A 19181-nucleotide genomic window follows, 5' to 3' on the forward strand; every position below is an offset into this window, starting at 1 on the left:
GGTGACCTCTCTGTCAACGACATTTCTATATCTGTAGTGTACACATGAGAAAAACAAGGCACAGTTACATAACTGGCCCCAATTACCTGTAGGATAAGTAGGATAGAAATGTAGAGAGAATATCCTGTGTACTGTATGGATGCATCACTCATCAATTAAAAAGCCTATGGCCTATGGCTTAGGCAGAAAATGGAGGTGGGACATGAGGGGAGGAGAAAGAATTCTGGGATAGTCAGGCAGGAGATTGGGCCAGTAAGATCGAAATCGATGCACAGTACCTGAGCACAGTAACTAGCTACATGGTACAATGAGGGCTATCTTTAGTTATGACCTAGTCAGAGAAGAGCCTAGCTGTCTGGAAATATATTTTGAGTCTGAGTCTTACTTCTGGGAGCATGAGGATGGCAGGAAGAACTGGGACCTAACTGCTACAAAGAAATAACCTCTTGCTTACTGACTGACTATAATTAGTACCTGATACACAGTCCAGTCAGCTAGGTACACTAAACAGTTCTGTGGCTGCACTGTCTTTTAACACTTTTGAATTTTCAACTGTCTCTATGATATAAAATCTCCTAGGCATAAAACTGAAGTGTTTCATAATTTAGAAAAACATACTCCCTTAATTTACATATAAAATCAACACACAGAGCTAAGCCTTTAAAAACAGCATGTAAGTTCTCAAAGTGTATAACTGTAATTCATTCACTTATTTACAAAGCCTACAACATTCAATATTTCAAATAAACAGAAAGTCAAATTCTTGTTATGAATTAGGAAACACTAAGCACTGTGACCCTAAAATACCCCAAACTCACTGTATACAGTAGCTCCTCTGGAGTGACAGGGCTGGTGAAGATTGTCCGTAGGCATCGGAGGCAAGCTTCAATGAACTTCAGGTCTGGGGACAGTAGTCCTATTAAGATAAACTACATGTGAAACACAATTTTTGTTGTTGTTTGTTTTTTTTGTCTTATTTTTTGAGACAGGGTTTTTCTATGTAGCCCAGTTATCCTGGAACTTGCTCTGTAGACCAAACAGACCTCAAACTCACAAAAATCTGCGTGTCTCTGCCTCCCGAGGGCTGGGATTAAAGGAGACACATCTTTCAGCCAGAATTTAAAACAGTATAAACAGAGTACGTAGAAACTGGTTCCCTACATACCTTGTAGTAAGGCAGGGATAATATGGCAGTCTAGTAGAGACTTGACATTGTTTTCTGTGCCCATTGCAAGACTCCCCAACACCACTGCACACTCAGTTTTCAGTTCTGTGCTTGAGGTTTCTTGTTGAAGCAAATACAACAATCTAAAAAAATAAGGGGGGGTGGGGTAAACAGACTGTAAAACAAAGCGTAATTAATGTAACAAAGCAGTGCAATAAAAGCAGCATGAGAAATACAGCCCACATAAGAAAAACGTGGTAGACACATCAATCAAAAGGCAGAATTGCAAAGTACACTCCCAATGGATACGTTTACAACACAACTCCTGCACCTAAGGCTCAAGGGTCATTGCAGAAAAGTAGGCGGAAAGACTGTAAGAGCCAGAGGAGCAGGGAAGCTGTTGTGAGAGTGTGTCTCCAAGGATGTCGAAGCTATAACATTAAGTCTCACCACGTGACTGTCTAAACACGGACGACACCAGTAGACATGCTAACATGGATGGGGAAAACCTCACAAGGCCTCGCCCCTAGATGAAGAAGGACAGGAAGCTAAAGAATAGACCAGGACAAAGAGTCTTCTCCAAAGAAGAGCATGCCAACTGGTCACTAAGAATCAAAGGGTCAGCCTTGAAAACCTGCATACGAGTAACAGTGAGCATACACACACATACACAAAACCAACATCTAAGAAAAAAAGGCCATAAATTTGAAAGAGAAAGGTAAAAAGAGGGAAGATCGGAGAGATGAAAGAGAAGGGAATATGGAATAATATTATAATCTCAAAAAGTTTAAAAAATGAAAAATAAAAATATAGTGGTCTGAACTTATTTGGATTTTTGAGTAATTATTTATTTATAGTCAATGAGAAAACATTGAGAAACAAATATCCAAGACATTGTCTTATTTCATACAAAATAAATATTTTATCACAGTTTACTAAACTATAAATCTAAAAGCTGTAAGCAAGTGGTCTCTGTAGAAACCACACCATGCCCTGTGTTATATGCCACTTCCTGGTGGGTCCCTTCAGGGTCTGAAAACTCCTAGTGCCAAGTCCTATTGAATCTTAAATGCAAAGTAGAAATGGATCCTGAACTCAGAGCAGTAATACTAAGAGGAACTCATTACTAATTTTCTTAACAAAAATGTTCAGAGTCCTTGTGAAGTTCTTTGTGAATGGAAGGCTTTCCTCTCTTTCTACTTCTCCCATGCCTGTTTGAGCCCACTTCCCAAAGAACTACCCCCAAATCCTCAACCTCTACCACTTAGGACCATTTTCCTTGTTCTATGAACCCTGGTGCTCACTAAGCACACACACTCGCATCTATGTGTGTATGTTTCCTCAGACACGGTTAGTGTACTTTAAGGCATTATTTAAAAACACATTTATATTTAAAAACAAGAAAGACTATGATAAGCGAGGGGTCTTATAGTGGAAGTCAGAGGACACTAGAGCCTGGGCAGGAATGGCAGGGTAAGTTAGACAGTAAACATACCTTGGAACAGCTCCTAGAACGATGAGGTTGGCTTTCTGTTTATTGTTTCCAATTACAGCATTTTTCATGTCTCTAAATTCAGGAGAAGAAAAAAACAAAAACAAGCACACTGAGACACCGTAGGAAAGTGTCAAAGGCCAACTCATTCCACTTTATCAGGCAACATCTTGGATAAAGCAAGGACAGAAATGAGTGACAAATCTCAACTCCTCCATATGACATGTAAATAAAGAAAATATCTAATAAAAATATCATAAAAACAAAAATAAAAATCTCAAATTCCTCACCCTTGTCAGCCAGAGTGCTAAAGAGAGGGGACAGTGACAGGTGCTAACTGGCTGTGGGACTATACAACAAGAAGCAGAAATCCTGCAGAAGAGAAATCCTGAGTACTGGTAAAGACTCCACTAAAAACAAGCTGGACTCCCTCTAAAATGGGCAACGCTCCTTTGAACACAAAAGATGTGTTAGGCTACTTCATCACGGCTCTGGGAGTAGCCAATGGCACCTACCTGACTGCAGCAAGAACCACTGTGTCCCACCTCATGTGTGACACAGAGCCACACAGCCTCCATCAGAGCTCAGCAGCCTTTCGGGATTCACATTCATTCTCATAATCTCATATATCCATTCATATTCACGCCCCCATGTGTGTGTGCATAAGCAGAAGACTCTTAGAGTAAGGGAGATGGTCATAAGTGCTGGAGGGCAAGGATTTCAGGAATAGTTATTTGATCCTAGTGATTTAATGTTCCTTCTCCTCCTCTTCCCCTTTTTCTTTTGCTTCTTCCCTCTTCCTCTCCCTTCTTTGTGTGTGTGTGTGTGTGTGTGTGTGTGTGTGTGTGTGTGTGTGAGTACAGGCCAAAAGATGTCGGACCAGCCCTGAATTTGTGTTACAGGTAGCTGTGAACCGTACATCAGGGACAGGGCTGGGGGGAAGGAGTGCAAGGGAGGGTTGCTCAAACTTAGATCCTCTGTAAAAGCAGCGAGAGCACTTTTAATCACTCTCATCTACCTCTCCAGCCCCTGAGCAGTTTTTATGATCCCACCTTAACTGCTTGATTCTTGTTAGCTGTACCCCCCCCACACACACTTTGGTTTTTAATGGCTTCTTTAAAATTTCCAATGCAATATTTAATTTCTAAAATTTAATATCTAATTTTTGATATTTAATTCATTTAGTCTTCATATGAATATCCATTAAACATCAGAAGACAGTTGTGAACACATTTCCATCCTGCCCTTTCTGTATCCTACTATGCTCACACACTTTGTCTTCAAGTTGGTTAGAAACAACACTACACAGGATTACTATTTCTGCTTACATATCCAATTATCTTTTAGGAAGATAAAAAGTAATTCTTGTATATTTTTATATATTTGCAAGTTTTTATTCTAGCCACACAAAGCAGAGTTCTTTACATCAAAAATAAAACTGTTTTCTAAAATAAGAGTACCTCTATAAATGTCTATTCAGTTTACAAATTCATAGATGGCCCAAAGGATATGTAGAGAAAATATGAATAAGACAAAACTAACTCATAATCACCAATGAAATATTGTTGAAGTACCTGATGAGAACTGTCTGGTACTGAGCACAAGAGGTATGTGTTTCTACAAAGCACTGTTCTAAAGGTGGGGAGGGAGCATTACCACAGCCAAGGCCATCTCAGACACTTGTAAGGATGGCCACAAAGGCTTCCAGTCTTAGTTTTACAAGTATGTGAAAAACCCTTTTTATACAAATTTAAAGCAAGTGACATGGAAATAGGAAGGATAGAATAGGGGGAGACAGAGGGAGAGAGTACTGGGAGAGACAACTAGGATCGGAGGGGAAGGAACATCTCTGAGAGGAGCTAGAAACCAAGGACAATGGAAACTCTCAGGAATCTATGAGAGTGACTCTAGCTAAGACTCCTAGCAATGGTGGAAACGGAGCCTGAACTCGCTTTTTCCTGTAATCATGCAATGGCAATACTTCCAATGGAGGGATTGGATTGAGACACCAACTCAGCCACAAAACCATCCATCTACAATTTGTCTTGCCTACAAGATGTGCCAGGATAAAGATGGAGGAGAAAGTAAGGGAGTTGCCAACCAATGACTGGCCCAGCTTGAGGCCCATGCCACTAGAGGCATCCACCCCTGACACTAATAATATTCTGCTACACCTGCAGACACAAGCCTACTATAACCATCATCTGAAGTAGATTGGCCTAATGCTACTTGTATTATAATGCTAATTTGGGTCCCCCCAAAACTGTTTGCCCCAAAGGCAAGAGAGTCCACACGGAAGACACATGACACATAAGACACTGAGGGACCCGGACCCTTCCCCCAAGTAATTCTGATTGATAAATAAAGATGTCAGCAGCCAATAGCTGGGGAGAAGAGACATAGGTGGAGTTGAGCAGAAAGTAGCCAAAGAGGAAGAACATGTAGAAGGGAGGAGGAGAGTGGCGATGGGATAGCTGGGCCATTAAAAACATGGCCATGTGGGCTGGCTAACTGGAGTTAAGAGCAGCCCAGATGGAACACAGAAACTTATAAGTAGTAACTCGGAGTTATTGGTAGGGAAGTGGATACTAGCAGTATGGAGGGCAGGCAGCTGCCCAGCTAGTGTGCTGCTTAAAGCATATTAAAATATAAAGGCCATGTGTGTTTTTCATCCAGGGACATAAAGGGTCAAAGGCGGGAAGAAACCCCACATTGAAAATGTTTTAATTTATTTATTTACTTTATGTATGAGTACACTATCACTCTTTTCAGATACATCAGAAGAGGGCATCAGATCCCATTACAAATGGTTGTGAGCCACCAGGTGGTTGCTGGGAATTGAATTCAGGTCCCCTGGAAGAGCAGCCAGTGCTCTTAACCACTGAGCCATCTCTCCAGCTCTCCACATTGAGATTTTTAATATAATTATTTACTACAGTCATCAGAGAGGCTTCACCCAGCAACTGAAGAAACAGATGCAGAGACCCACAGCCAAACAATAGACAAAGCTTGGAGAATCCTGATGAAGAGGGAGAGAAAGGATTGAAGGGGCTAGAGAGGTCAAGGGCACCACAACAAAACCTACAGAATCAACTAACCCAGGCCCATAGGGGCTCACAGAGACTGAACCTCCAACCAGGCGGTCTGCATGGGTCTGACCTGGGCCTTCTGCACATATGTAACAATTGTGTGGGTGGGTCTTCATGTAGGACTCCTAATAATAAGAGCAGGAACTATCTCTGATTCTGTTGCCTGCCTTTGCAATCCTTTCTTCTTACTGGGCTGCCTTGTCTAGCCTCAATAGGAGAAGGTGCATGGGGTCTTACTGCAACTTGAAGTGCCAAGGATGATTGATATCCATGAGAGACTTCCCCTTTTCTGAAGAGAAAGTGAGGAGTAGATAGGGAAGAGGAGGGGTGTGGAGGAAGGGAAGGAACAAGAGAGGAGTGAGGGGAAACTGTGGTAGAAATGTAAAGTAAGTACATAAATAAAAAGAAAATGACACTTTTTCTTGTAGCATATATGTCACATAAATAAACGTTTTTGCTTTAATCAAAAGTTAAGCATTTAGAAAATCAGAACTAGCTCAGCAGCATTCACTGTGTGCGAGTGAGTCATCAACACACAGCTGTCTCCCGATACCCTGGCAGTTCTCGAAATCAACTACCTCAGAAGGTTTCTACTATAGTTAAAACTAAGCATTTCATATGAGAACACTATAAATCATTTTATCTTCTTCAATAATCCCTGGGGAATCCTAGTGTTTAGAGGTATGCTAAAAGCCAGTGTCAGCATGAATTGCTAAAGGTGACTTTTATTTACTGAGGCAAACACTGAAACTTCATGTTTTTCCATTAACCATCTAAGGTTAGGTCTTTTAAAGACTGATCTAACCCTCTCTGTAAACTTTCCCTCAGATCTTCTGGATGATTTAAAACAGATAATTAACTATTCGTTATGAGGCTGAGTGAGATTTATTAAGGTTTATTAAAACAAAACAAAACAAAACACAAGTTCTGATACACAATTACACAATAGTAAAATACCAAGAACAGTAAAGAACAGTTAGTGAGAGACTGCATATCTAGGCTCCTAGTTCCTCAGTAAGCCAACAGGTTTTTTAGAGACAGCTCTGAATCACTGCCACTGTCGCCTAGCAGTCTGCTGTGCACTCCTATCACCTCCCACTTAGTGTCTCCTTTCCTCCTGTGCTAATGCAGCACAGCCAACCCAGACTCTGCCTGTTCCGTCTCTGTCATCCCAGGCACTACCTTGGTTCTCTACTACAGAACTCTCAATCCTGTTCTTCACTATCCCTTCATCCTCCCTAAACTAAGAAAAAAATGAGGTGTCTTTCCCTACAATACTTTGTGGATCCACCCCAAACACCTGAAAGTAAAGTGTGTTACAGACAAAACACATACACACACAAAACTAATTTTCTAATTCTCTTAAAAGTTTGTATCAATATCTAAGAAAAAAGAATGTTTACTTTGGCTCCAGTAAGTAAATATAGCCATGTTAGATAGGGAACTTAAATATGTTCAGTTGTTACTTTAATGGCTTAGCAGGTCATTTTCATGAAGCGGTTAAAACAGAAAAAGATGGCAGTCACCACATTAAGTAGGCAGTAGAGTCGGTCAATCTACCTGTCATCATCTAATCATCTCTTTCCTCAGTCTTCTAGTCTAAGAATGATGTCAATGTCAGGATGATCTGACAGCTCCAGGTTGAGTAGGTATCCCCCTAGAGCATTTAATTGGAGCACATTCTTCTCTTTTTTAGGCTATTAGTCCATTCCCTTTTACCGGCAAGAATGTAAGTCTGACCTGGAAATATCAGAGACCTCACTATATGAATCATTACTTATAATGAAAGTGTTGGAAAACAGCTAGTGATAATATAATAGAACAAGGGGGCCATGTTCCAGCTCCCACAAGCAGCAGAACTCGGCAGCTTTGGCCATGCGACTTTATAGTCAAGAAGAGAAGGAGACTACTGGGACAAATGATGCTGGTTAGCTGGAGCTAAGAAATTAGTGGTGATTAAGAAGAGACCAGCATCACTGAGGTGAAATCTTCTGAAAGTGTTTTCTGAGAGCACAAAGAAGCTGTGTTCAAAAGATAGCCAAGGTTGTACCTCGTGCTGCAGCTGTACTTGTTAATGTATAAGAGTCACCCAGGTGGTACTGGTTTTGAAGGCATGAAGGGTTCATGAAGAGCAGCTGAGGTTGGCACTGTAAGAGGCCAGGGAAGGCCATTGGTGAAAGTGCAACCTTAGTTTCACTTGATGGTCCAGGACTGAAGGGGTCATGAAAAGGAGTTGAGGCTTGGCACCACGAAGAGAACCTATTGATGAAGCCTGCTTGCAGAAGAAGATCCCAGCATATTGGAGATGCTGGGACCATGGGATGATCACCAAGAACAGCAGCAGCAATAAAGTGGATCAACCCGAGCTTAGAGTGCTACAGAGGGCAGAGCTGCAGTAGGCCCTTTGGAGGAGCCCAAACATTGAAACAAGAAGCTATAACATTGAAGTTGCCTTGGAGACCGCAATATGTTCAAGATGCCAGAGCTGTGGGCTACCTGCAGAGGAAAGCCGTTAACAGAGAATGGAAGCAGCCAGGGAGAAAGAAGTTTGTTGCAGTCAACAAAGATGAAAAAGGAGTGGAGATCTGAAGACTGCTTTAACATCAGCCACGGCGATGCATTATTTGGAGTGTGCTCAGCTGGTTTCCTATCTTGCTTTGGTGATTTTTATGTGATTGAAAGAATCTCAGAAGAGACCTTGAACTTTGGACTTTTTGAAACTGCTATAGACTACGGGGACTTTAAAAGTTGGACTAAACGTATTTTTCATTATGCTATACTTAGGTATAGACTCATGTTTGAACAGGTCTATTGTGGCCAGTGAGTGGAATATGATGGTTTGTATATTCTTGGCCCAGAGAGTAGCACTATTAGGAAGTGTGGTCTTTTAGGAGTAGGTGTGTTACTATGGGTGTGGGCTATAAGACCCTCACCCTAGCAGCCTTCAGATGAAGATGTAGAACTCTCAGCTCCTCCTGCACTATGCCTGCCTGGATGCTGCCATGCTCCCCTCTCTTGATGATACTGGACCGAACCTCTGAACCTGTAAGCCAGCCCCAATTAAATGTCCTTAAAAAAAAAATGAATCATTACTTACAATAATTCTTTACCCAATGAAGACATCAGTATAATCAGTATAACAAAACTAACTATTCAAGGTCTCTCTCTCTCTTTCTCTCTCTCTCTCTCCCTCCCTCCCTCCCTCTCTCCCACACATCTTTAAACTTTACACAGCACTCTATACCTGCTATTCTATTTCATAGTCATGGTAGCCTTGGGTATTTTTTACCCCATTTACATATGAGGAAGCTGCAGCTCAGGTTTGTATGCTTGCTTGTTTTTGAGAATCTGCATATTAAATGGCAGATCCAAGTATATCACAAGGTTTGAGGCTTGTACCTGTCATCCCAGCACTGAAGAGCTTGAGAGAGGAGAATCATGGGTTTTAAGGCCAGCCTAGACTAGTCAGGGAGACCCTGTTTTGAAAAACAAAAACCAAAACAAAACAAAAGAACCAATTCATGTTTTCTATGGCAGATGGTATTTTTTCTTTTACACATGAGCCTTTTAATAGCAACCTTGTGAGAAAGAAAAATAAATTTCCTATCTTTCTTTTTATTTTCTATGTCTATATACAAAATAAAAGCATTTCTAACTTTTAGTCAGACATCCTTTTCCCAGGAGATCAAAGAATACAACTTCTTGCCTGTCTTCTCTATTGATGCTGGGAAGAGGGCAAGTGTGGTTCATTAAATTCTCCTGAAAGCCAACAGTTAGTTCCTGAGCTCTGCACTGTACTGGGTGTTAAAAAGGGTTACTGTCTACCTGGAGAGATGAAAATATTGCTATCAGTATAAGGTCAGTCGAATTATAAGTTTAATATTTATAATAAAGCTTAAAATATAGACAATAAATAAACCTAAAAGATTTATGAGGCAATGAGAGGAACTATGCTGAAGTGCAGAAAATGGTCAGAACCTGGGTAAATGGCAAAAGTAAAGGAAAGGCCTGTTGGTAGATTATGCTACAGCATGGATACAGTATATACTAGGGGCAAATGCAAGGAATGTCAATTGAAAAAAGAAGGTTCACTTTAGAGTGGCAATAAACAAAAGTGACAGAGAGGAGAGAGGGGCTAAAGGAAAGGACTGGATTGAGGACAGGCACAAAGAAAGCAGTGCCCAAGGAAGGCAACTAACTACATGGAGACAGGCTGGTGCACTGACAAGACTCAAGTCAAGAGGAGCAGCTAAGAGGATGACACAGTCATCATCATGGGACTGTGATCAGATGAAAGGGAGATTAACTGTGTCTGCTATTACCTGACTCCATTAGGCTTCTGAACCCTTTAGACAAACAGACAGTGCTGGCACTTAGTAGGTACTCAAACTCTTTCATGTTTGGGGACAGCCAATAAAGCACAGGAAGCCTAAAGAAAAAAATCACTCAGCAAGACAAAGATCTGCTCTGATTTCAGACATATTAAATTAAAGCTGAAATAACAACATCTATGTGTGTGTGCGGGAGGTGGGGGAATATCATCAAGATATGTCTTTATATGCATAAAATTGCCAAAAATAAATATTAAAAAACAAAACAGAAACAGAAGAACTCTCAGGTAGAAGGATTTAAAACATGTTTTAGAGATGTCCCTTTTGGGGAGATGGGAGGAACTGGCATTAAAGCACTACAAATGCACCTCAGTGCACTCTGGGGTAATGACTGAAGCCAGAGTCACAACTGTAAATGTTTGAACAGGCCGAAAATGGTTTTAGGAGACACACAGTTTCACATGGAGATTAAACTTTCTACTTTACTTCCTTTTACTTTGCTCTGAAAAATATTTGAGACAAAAGACTCAAATACTAATGCAATGTATAGTGCCTACCACACACACATAAAATTCAGACATAGAAAGCAAACAGTACAGTTGGTGTTAAAATAATGGCAAGAAAGAAAAAAAATTGGAAATCTAGAGCTGTTGAAGAAACAAAGTTTCAATCAGTCAAAGAATAATGAGCTTAAAACTTATGAAGGCTGGCGTTCCAGACTAAAGTTCAGCTATACCAGTTCATTCTGAACCAAAGTTATTTCTCAATTACCTGAGGCAGCTCTCATTTAGAAGAAAATACTATTGTATAGTCATTTTTGTTCTAAGTGATAAGAAATAGCTGAATAATATGTTGGGTACTAAAATTACAATCTGAGTATAAAGTTTGGTCCACTTATAAACTTTCACTAGCAAAGACAATATGCTATAAATTTGTCTTAGTCAGGGTTTCTATTCCTGCACGAATATCATAACCAAGAAGCAAACTGGGGAGGAAAGAGTTTATTGAGCTTACTTCCACATGGCTGTTGATCACCAGAGGAAGTCAGGACTGGAACTCAAGCAGATCAGGAAGCAAGATGCAGAGCCCATGGAGAGATGTTTCTAAGTGGCTTGTTTCTTATTGGCTTGCTTCCCCTGGCTTGCTCAGCCTGCTCTCTTATAGAACCCAAGACTTCCAGCCCAGGGATGGCACCACCCACAAGGGGCCCTACCCCCTTGATCACTAACTGAGAAAATGCCCCACAGCTGGATCTCATGGAGGCACTTCCCCAACTGAAGGTCCCTTCTCTGTGATAACTCCAGCCTGTGTCAAGTTGACACACAAAACCAGCCAGTACAATTGACCCCTTGTCAACTTGACACACAAACACATCACTATTAAGCCTCAACCCTTATTTTCTTATTCATCCCCAAGATCTAAAGTCCCATAGTCTTTAAATATTAAAAGTTCAATCAATTTAAAAAGTCCAATATCTTTTAAAATTCAAAGTCTCTTAACTGTGGGCTCCACTAAAATACATTCTTCCTTCAAGAGGGAAAAATATCAGGGCACAGTCACAATCAAAAGCAAAACCAAAGTCCGGGATCCAACTCATGATCTTCTGGGCTCCTCTAAGGGCTTTGGTCACTTCTCCAGCTCTGCCCTTTGTGGCACACATCTTGTCTTCTAGGCTCCAGATGCCTGTGCTCCACTGCTGCTGCAGTCCTTGGTGGTCATTGCATGGTACTGACATTTCCAAAACACTGCTGTCCTCTGCTGTAACTAGGCTTCACCAATACCCTCTCATAGGCTCTCTTCATGGCTCCAAGCCTCAACTCCTTTGCATGATCCCTTCAGTCCTGGGCCATCAATTGCAACTGAGGCTGCACCTTCACCAATGGCTTCCCATGGCCTCTCACTGTGCTGAGCCTCAGTTGCTCTTCATGACCCCTTCATGCCTTCAAAATCAGTACCACCTGGGTGACCCTTACACATTACCAAGTCCTGCTGCAGCACAAGGTACACCAAGGTTCTCTGGAGCACAGCCTCTTTGCTCTCAAAAACCACTTCCCAGAAGATGTCACCTCAATGATGCTGGTCTCTTCTTAATCACCACTAATTTCTTAGCTCCAGCTTAACCAGCATCAATAGTCCCAGTAATGCAAAGTTTTCACTTTAGTAGTTCTGGTATCTTTGTTAATCACAGCTGATTCTTCAGCCCCAACTAACCAAAACCACAGAATCTTCACAATCAAAATAGCAACGGCCCTGATAGAGTCTTTAATCTTCACTCTGAAATTTCACAAGCCAGGCCTCCATCCTCTGCATTGTTCTCAACATGATCTTCCAAGCTGCTACACAACATCCCATAGAGCTCTTAACAACCAATGGCTCTTCTAGCTCAAAGTTCCAAAGTCCTTCTACAATCCTCCCCAAAACATGGTCAGGTTGTCACAGGAATACCCCACTATGCTGGTACCAATTTGTCTTAGTCAAGGTTTCTATTCCTGCACGAACATCATGACCAAGAAGCAAGTTGGGGAGGAAAGGGTTTATTGAGCTTACTTCCACATGGCTGTTGATCACCAGAGGAAGTCAGGACTGGAACTCAAGCAGGTCAGGAAGCAGGAGCTCATGCAGAGGCCATGGAGAGATGTTTCTTACTGGCTTGCTTCCCCTGGCTTGCTCAGCCTGCTCTCTTATAGAACCCAAGACTTCCAGTCCAGGGATGGCACCACCCACAAGGGGCCCTACCCCCTTGATCACTAACTGAGAAAATGCCCCACAGCTGGATCTCATGGAGGCACTTCCCCAACTGAAGGTCCCTTCTCTGTGATAACTCCAGCCTGTGTCAAGTTGACACACAAAACCAGCCAGTACAATTAAGGAGGGGAAAAAAAAAACAAAAACCAGGTTTGTGAGTTAGCTAAGAATAAAGCAACATCTTAAAAAAAGAATGCAATATAAGACATCTTATTAAATCATCCAAATATGATGAGCTTTCTATTTCTAAATACAGCTAGAGAATGAGATACATTTATTCATATCCCCATTAAACAATATTAATATTTCAGATTAACAATCATGTGTAAGCTGCTATATTAACTAGAATTCAGGAGCTAGAGAGAGCACTTAACTAGAATCAGTCTTCAGCACCATAAATAAATATTTTTTAAAGATTTCTTTATTTATTTTATGTATGAGTGCTCTATTTGCATGTACACCTGCGTGCCAGAAGAGGGCATCATATCTCATCATAGATGGTTATGAGCCACAATGTGGTTGCTGGGAACTGAACTCAGGACTTCCAGAAGAACAGCCAGTGCTCTTAATCGCAGAGCCATCTTTCCAGTGCCCCCAACCACCATAAAGAAATTTAAAAATAAGTTCAATGATGATGTATTACTCATAATCTTGAATTGGGAGTCATTTTCCCCCAAGTCCCTTCCAGTACCAGCTGCATCCTTGGGCCAAGGAAACAAACTTTACATAGCAAACTTGGCTCAAGTCAACTTAAAACACTCACTGTATTCCTACCATATCTACAAACAGAATGGGCCTGAGGGATGATGGTAAATTAGCTCACTCTGTGATCTAGATACTTAAAATGTAATTCAGATACTCACATAAAATTAAAATATTTTACAATAAATGTTTCATTTCTCTATAGCATCTTATGATTCCTTAATAACAAATGAGTATTATTTTTAGAATATCTTTTATTTATTGATAATTTCACATGTATACAATATCTTGATTATATCTACCCCTAATGAATGAACAATTCTGCAAATTAAATACTGCCTCAAAAATTAGACTGTTTAGTGGATTTAAATAACTCTGTTCTACCAACATGACTGCAAATCATCTTATTTTCTCCAAAAAAACAAAGTGTACAACTTAATAAATTATGTAACACATTTAAAACATTTTGAAGCATGTTAATATTTTAACCCTAATCGTTCCAAAGAACATCAAAGAGTGTGTTAGAATATTACAGAAGAATGTGGCAGCAAATAGGTACATATGAAAAGATGTGTTTTATATATGAGCAAATACGTAGCTGACCTTCAAAGTCAGCATCACACACATACACATAGAAAGGTGTTTCTATAGCAGTAAAGACTATGCCAAGTTGAACTAATAAAACTATAGCAATCTGTCATTCTTGGCCATACCTCCCAGGCTAAGTTTCATTTCAGAGCACTACTTTTAAAACTCAGGATTACTCTATTACACTACTGCTCTAAAATACTGTTGTTTTATACATATATTTATTGACAAATACATTAAAATAATTTAAAATCACTTTAGATAGATTTAAAAATTATCCTAAAAGTTAATGTTGTAACTTAAAATTTTTCAAGAAATAAACACTTCATTTTTATAGGAACTATTAATCCTGGTTTGTTTAAAAAGAAAAGGAAAGGAAAGAGAAGAAAAGAAAGAACTTGTCTATATCAAAAGCAGAGGCGTATTATTTTTTGGAACCAGAAAACAATAATCATTACCAAAACAATCTCATCTCATTAGCACAATAAAATCCTTTAGAAAGCACTTGATTCCTGTCACAATTACACTACTGTGGGATTGACAACTGCCTGTGAGTTACTGGAGGAATCTAGGCTAGCTCTGAGTACACTCAACTTTGAAACAATAGAGCTAGCCACGTCTGTTCAGGTCACCTTTTCCTTTCAACACAAGTATATAAAAGCACAGTTAGATGGGAATATCAACTGATCTTTTGAAGAATCACTAAAATAAAAACCAGACCAGAAGCCTTGTTTAGATGTTTCTGAACACATGGCACATGTGTGTGAGAGGTTAAGGAGATTTGATTCATGATCTGCAAAATCTTTGAACACTTCAACTATGGGGTTTAAGATAGTTGAACCAATACCATGCTAACCTTGCCAAAAAAGCTATACTGTAACTGTCCTTTGTTATTTGTTGCTGTTGTTTTGAGGCAGAGTATCACATAGCCCAGGTTGGCCTTGAACTTGGTATGTAGCCAAAGCTAACCTCTAATTCAAGTTCCTCCTGCCCCTGCCTCCTGTGTGCTAGAATTATGGCTACTACCATGTTCCATTTCTACAACTGTTATTTAAAGTCACGAACAGCTCTCCATTCTAGAGAAAGCTGAGAACTGGCAATGTAGTCTATCTAGTCTGTCTGCTATGCCTACTCCTTTTTGTAATGCAAATTCTACTACAGTTCATGGCCTACATAAGTACCACTCCTACCTGCACATATCTCACACCACACCTCTCTTCTAATTCAGTCATGTATATGAAACTTCACTCATTTAGAAAAAACAGATAGGATTTGGTATTGAGGCCTTTCATATAGTAGGCCCTCCAAGTTCATGTTCAATGCTATGCTACCAACAAAAAGTTACACTAGGTAACTGCTCATCCTTTAACAACTTCCAAGTAGTACTGATTGCTAATAGAATTTTTCCAACAGGGCTGCAGTCCCCAACTAGGAACATACTCATGCTTGCTTATCCACAAAGCAGCTTCCTATATTTACAGTTATGTCACCAGTATAGGCTATGATAAAACTCATTGCTTACCTTTAATTTTTTTCGAATTTTTTTCCTGATAATATTTTACTTATGTTCATAATCTTTTGTGAGAAAAATAAATTTTATAGCAAAAACATAAAACTCTGGTTGGCTTATAGACTAAGCCATAGTTCTTATCAAGTCTTTTATATTCCTCTATTTGAACATCTTAGATTGGCAATTGTTTACTTCAGTTTGTCTATTCCTCCTCTAAAACAAGCAGGCTATCTTTGGTTGGCTCTAGTCTAAATATCTTCCTCTAGATATCTACTGCATCCAATATAGCTTCTATGTGATTCTATGAAAATGTGTATCTAAAAAAAAAAAAAAAGAAAAGAATTAGGGCTAGAGAGATGGATTAGCAGTTAAGAGCACTGACTGCTCTTCCAGAGGCCCTGAGTTCAATTCCCAGCAACCACATGGTAGCTCACAACCATCTGTAATGGGTCCCAATGCCCTCTTCTAGTGTGTCTGATGTCAGCTACAGTGTACTCATATACATAAAATAAATAAATACATCTTTAAAAGAATTAGATACACTCTTCCTAAATATCACTGTGGTTCCCTTTTTCTTCTATCAATATTGTACTGAGGAACCTCCACAAAGTAGAGGGAACACTAGGGAAGTTAATGCCTTTCCATATCCTTTTAAAGTTATTTAAAACTGGGCCAATAACAACTGGCCACTACTTAAGTGATAGTATCCATAACAGGCACTGAATTTTATAATTCTTACAACAACCTGGCAGGATAGGTGGTTATTTTCTCTTTAAGATGATGAAATAAAGGTTCAAGGAAATTGAGTAATTGGCCCAAACACCCAGCTAGGAGAGGACCCCACCAGGAAATGTCACAACCAGGGATTAACATACTGTTGGCTAACTCCAACACCCATGCTCACTCCAGGGCTTCATGTCAACACCCTTCCATTGTCTGCCCATAAGACCTGACCCCTTTTCAGGAGGCACTAAGGCTACCTAAAGCATCACACCTAAGCTGCTGTGTTACACTTAAGTGTCCCTACTGTTCTTCCATCTTCCACTCTGGAACTCTCTTACTTATCGGCTTTTAGAAAGCTACAGTGGTTTCTGGAAAGTTAAGATGTCCCTGAAAATGACAGGTAGCATCAGCATTACTCTATCAGACATAACCCAAGGAACCAGGTTAGGGCGTCTGACTAGTCAGTCCTACCACGCAGTGGTGACGATGGACATATCATCTTCTAATGTTTACTAACAAACACTCAATGAGCATTTTCAACTAAACTGAAGAAACCTAAGTAACATTCAGTACTGTGTAACTAGAGAGCTGCCTGGTCCATGGAGGGAGTGCCTGCTGCCTATAGAGCAATGTCACGTAAACCTACCCTCTCCGCTAATTGGGTAGTCATAACCAAAACTAATTTACTCAGTGGAGGCTTTCAAACCACTTTTTCTGATAACATTCAAACTAGTCTTTAAAAGACCTGATTAGATCATCACAAATTCTCTCAGTTAAGGAGACAAAAGCAAAGTTATCATGGGGAGAAAGTATCACCTCTTTCTGCTCCTCTAAAACAAAGGGAAAAATGGTATCAAATATTTTAAGTGAGTCCCAGCCAGCTTTCCTGACTGAATCAAGGGGTGGGAGTGATGGCGCAGCAGTCAGAAGCACTTGCTGCTCTTGAGAGGCCTGGGCTTCTGTTCCCAGTACCCACACTGTGGCTCACAACCTCCTGTAACTCTCCTTTGGGGATCCAACATTCTCTTCTGGCTTCTGCAGACACAAGCATACAGATAGTGCAGACATATACTTGAGCACACACATTACTTGGAATTTTTATTTGGTTTTGGCTTTTTTCTCCCCCAACACTCAAGACAGGATTTCTCTGAGTAACCCTGGCTGTTCTGGAACTCGCTTTATAGAGGAGGCTGGCCTTGCACTCATGGAAATCCACCTGCCTCTGCCTTTTGAGTATTGGAATTAAAGGTGTGTGCCACCATGCCCAACTACATTTAATTATTTTTTGAAAAGAATTATAGCCAAAAGAAAGGTCATAAATGAAGCGTGTAGCTTACTGTGGCTGAGCAAGAATAAAGTTTAAAGAACTATGTACTGGAAACATTAGCAAGGAATGGAAACATTGGGAGGAGGAAGGGGAGGAGACCCATCCTCATGGCCCGATGGCTATCCTGAACACTTTTCATCTTCACCCTCCTTTGAACCTTGTTCCTTGCACAAAAATGAGGCCTACAGGCCCTGTACATTCCAGTTCCACAAGCATCCTTATATGTCTTTTTCCTCAGAACTAACATGTTAAAAGGAAAAGCCACTGAACACAAAAGGAAAGAAAATTTGCCTTCTAGTCCCTTGAAATCTTATCCCACTTGTCCAACTTTAATTTCCAAATCACCTACAATGTGTTGATTAAAAATGTTTTCCCTCATTAAAGATCAAGGAACTTTGGAGAAAGAAGGACATACATGTTCTCTGTTATCAATAACTTAAATTTTCTAATGACTGCTTTCTAAATATTTATATTTTGGTTTTGAGCACTTGGGAAATTTGATGACAGTTGACAAGCTAGTCAAAAAACAAGCAAAACAACAACAAAATCCTATTAGTTTTTAATTTTATTTTTATAGATACTAAAAGCAAAAGCATTCCCCAAAGGAAATATTAAAATAGAAAACATGCGTTCTACAATATATGAAGCCAATCATTAGTAGTTAAAAACTATCAATGGACCTTTATAATAAAATATTAAGTCATGAACGTAAAGCAATCATCTCATAAATAAACCCAAATGTAAGGAAAGAAGTTACACCTACATTTCCATAGTTATAATATTTGGCAGATTAAACATGAAGAGAAAAAAGACTTTTTGATAGAGTCTTAAATGCATACTACTTACATGACACCTTGGAGAACTTTCTGGGGATCAGGGTCAAATAGCCTGTCAACATAGTGGCGACTGCTAGCTGTTACCTCCTAGAAAGCAGGGGAAAAATGATGACATCTGAAGCCATGCGAATCACAAATTCATAGAATCACCCACAATACTAAATCACTAAACAGTCTACCTTCAGGAAGAGATGGCCTCCTTCCAGGACATGTTTAGTTGCTTCCTTACTGGCATGCTAATGTAAGTAGGGGACTTCTCTGTTATGAAAACAACTAGAAACTACAGTGTTCAACTCAAGATGACAATGACCAATTATAGAGCACCCAATTTAAAAAAAAAAAAAAAAAAAGGTCAGTTTGGGAAATGAACAAGGCACATAACTTGGTTCATTTTAAAAGCCAGAACTAAAGGGGTACTACTTTTTGCTACTCTTTTAAAAAGCTCTGAGAAAAAATGCATGATAAACTATATGTTAGGTGAGAAAAAGACACCCAGATCTTGTTAGAAATATAATTAGGCACTGAGACCTTTGTGCTGAGCCCCACAAGCTCTGTCAACAGAGAGGTGGGCACATGTGCTCTCCACTGGCAGCCAGATACATGCATGCGCGTGCGTGCGTGCGTGCGTGCGTGCGTGCGTGCGTGCGTGCGTGTGTGTGTGTGTGTGTGTGTG

The 19181-nt window shown here is 40.1% G+C and overlaps 1 protein-coding gene across 3 annotated transcripts in view; it reads right to left on the reverse strand.

Annotated features, from left to right (window-relative positions):
• Armc8 (armadillo repeat containing 8) overlaps positions 1–19181 on the reverse strand; it is a 94574-nt gene that overhangs the window by 58510 nt on the left and 16883 nt on the right. For 2 of the 3 annotated variants that reach the window (XM_031345783.1, XM_031345781.1), the window contains exons 2-5: positions 18519–18595; positions 2661–2732; positions 1166–1308; positions 819–916 (exon numbers count right to left, since the gene is read on the reverse strand). In XM_031345783.1, coding sequence (XP_031201643.1) covers positions 819–916; positions 1166–1308; positions 2661–2732; positions 18519–18595 — 390 coding nt within the window. The remainder of the gene's footprint in view (positions 1–818; positions 917–1165; positions 1309–2660; positions 2733–18518; positions 18596–19181) is intronic. The other variant, XM_031345782.1, reaches the window with a different exon arrangement.

Source organism: Mastomys coucha, unplaced genomic scaffold (genome assembly GCF_008632895.1).
Source record: "Mastomys coucha isolate ucsf_1 unplaced genomic scaffold, UCSF_Mcou_1 pScaffold23, whole genome shotgun sequence".
Taxonomy (NCBI): domain Eukaryota; kingdom Metazoa; phylum Chordata; class Mammalia; order Rodentia; family Muridae; genus Mastomys; species Mastomys coucha.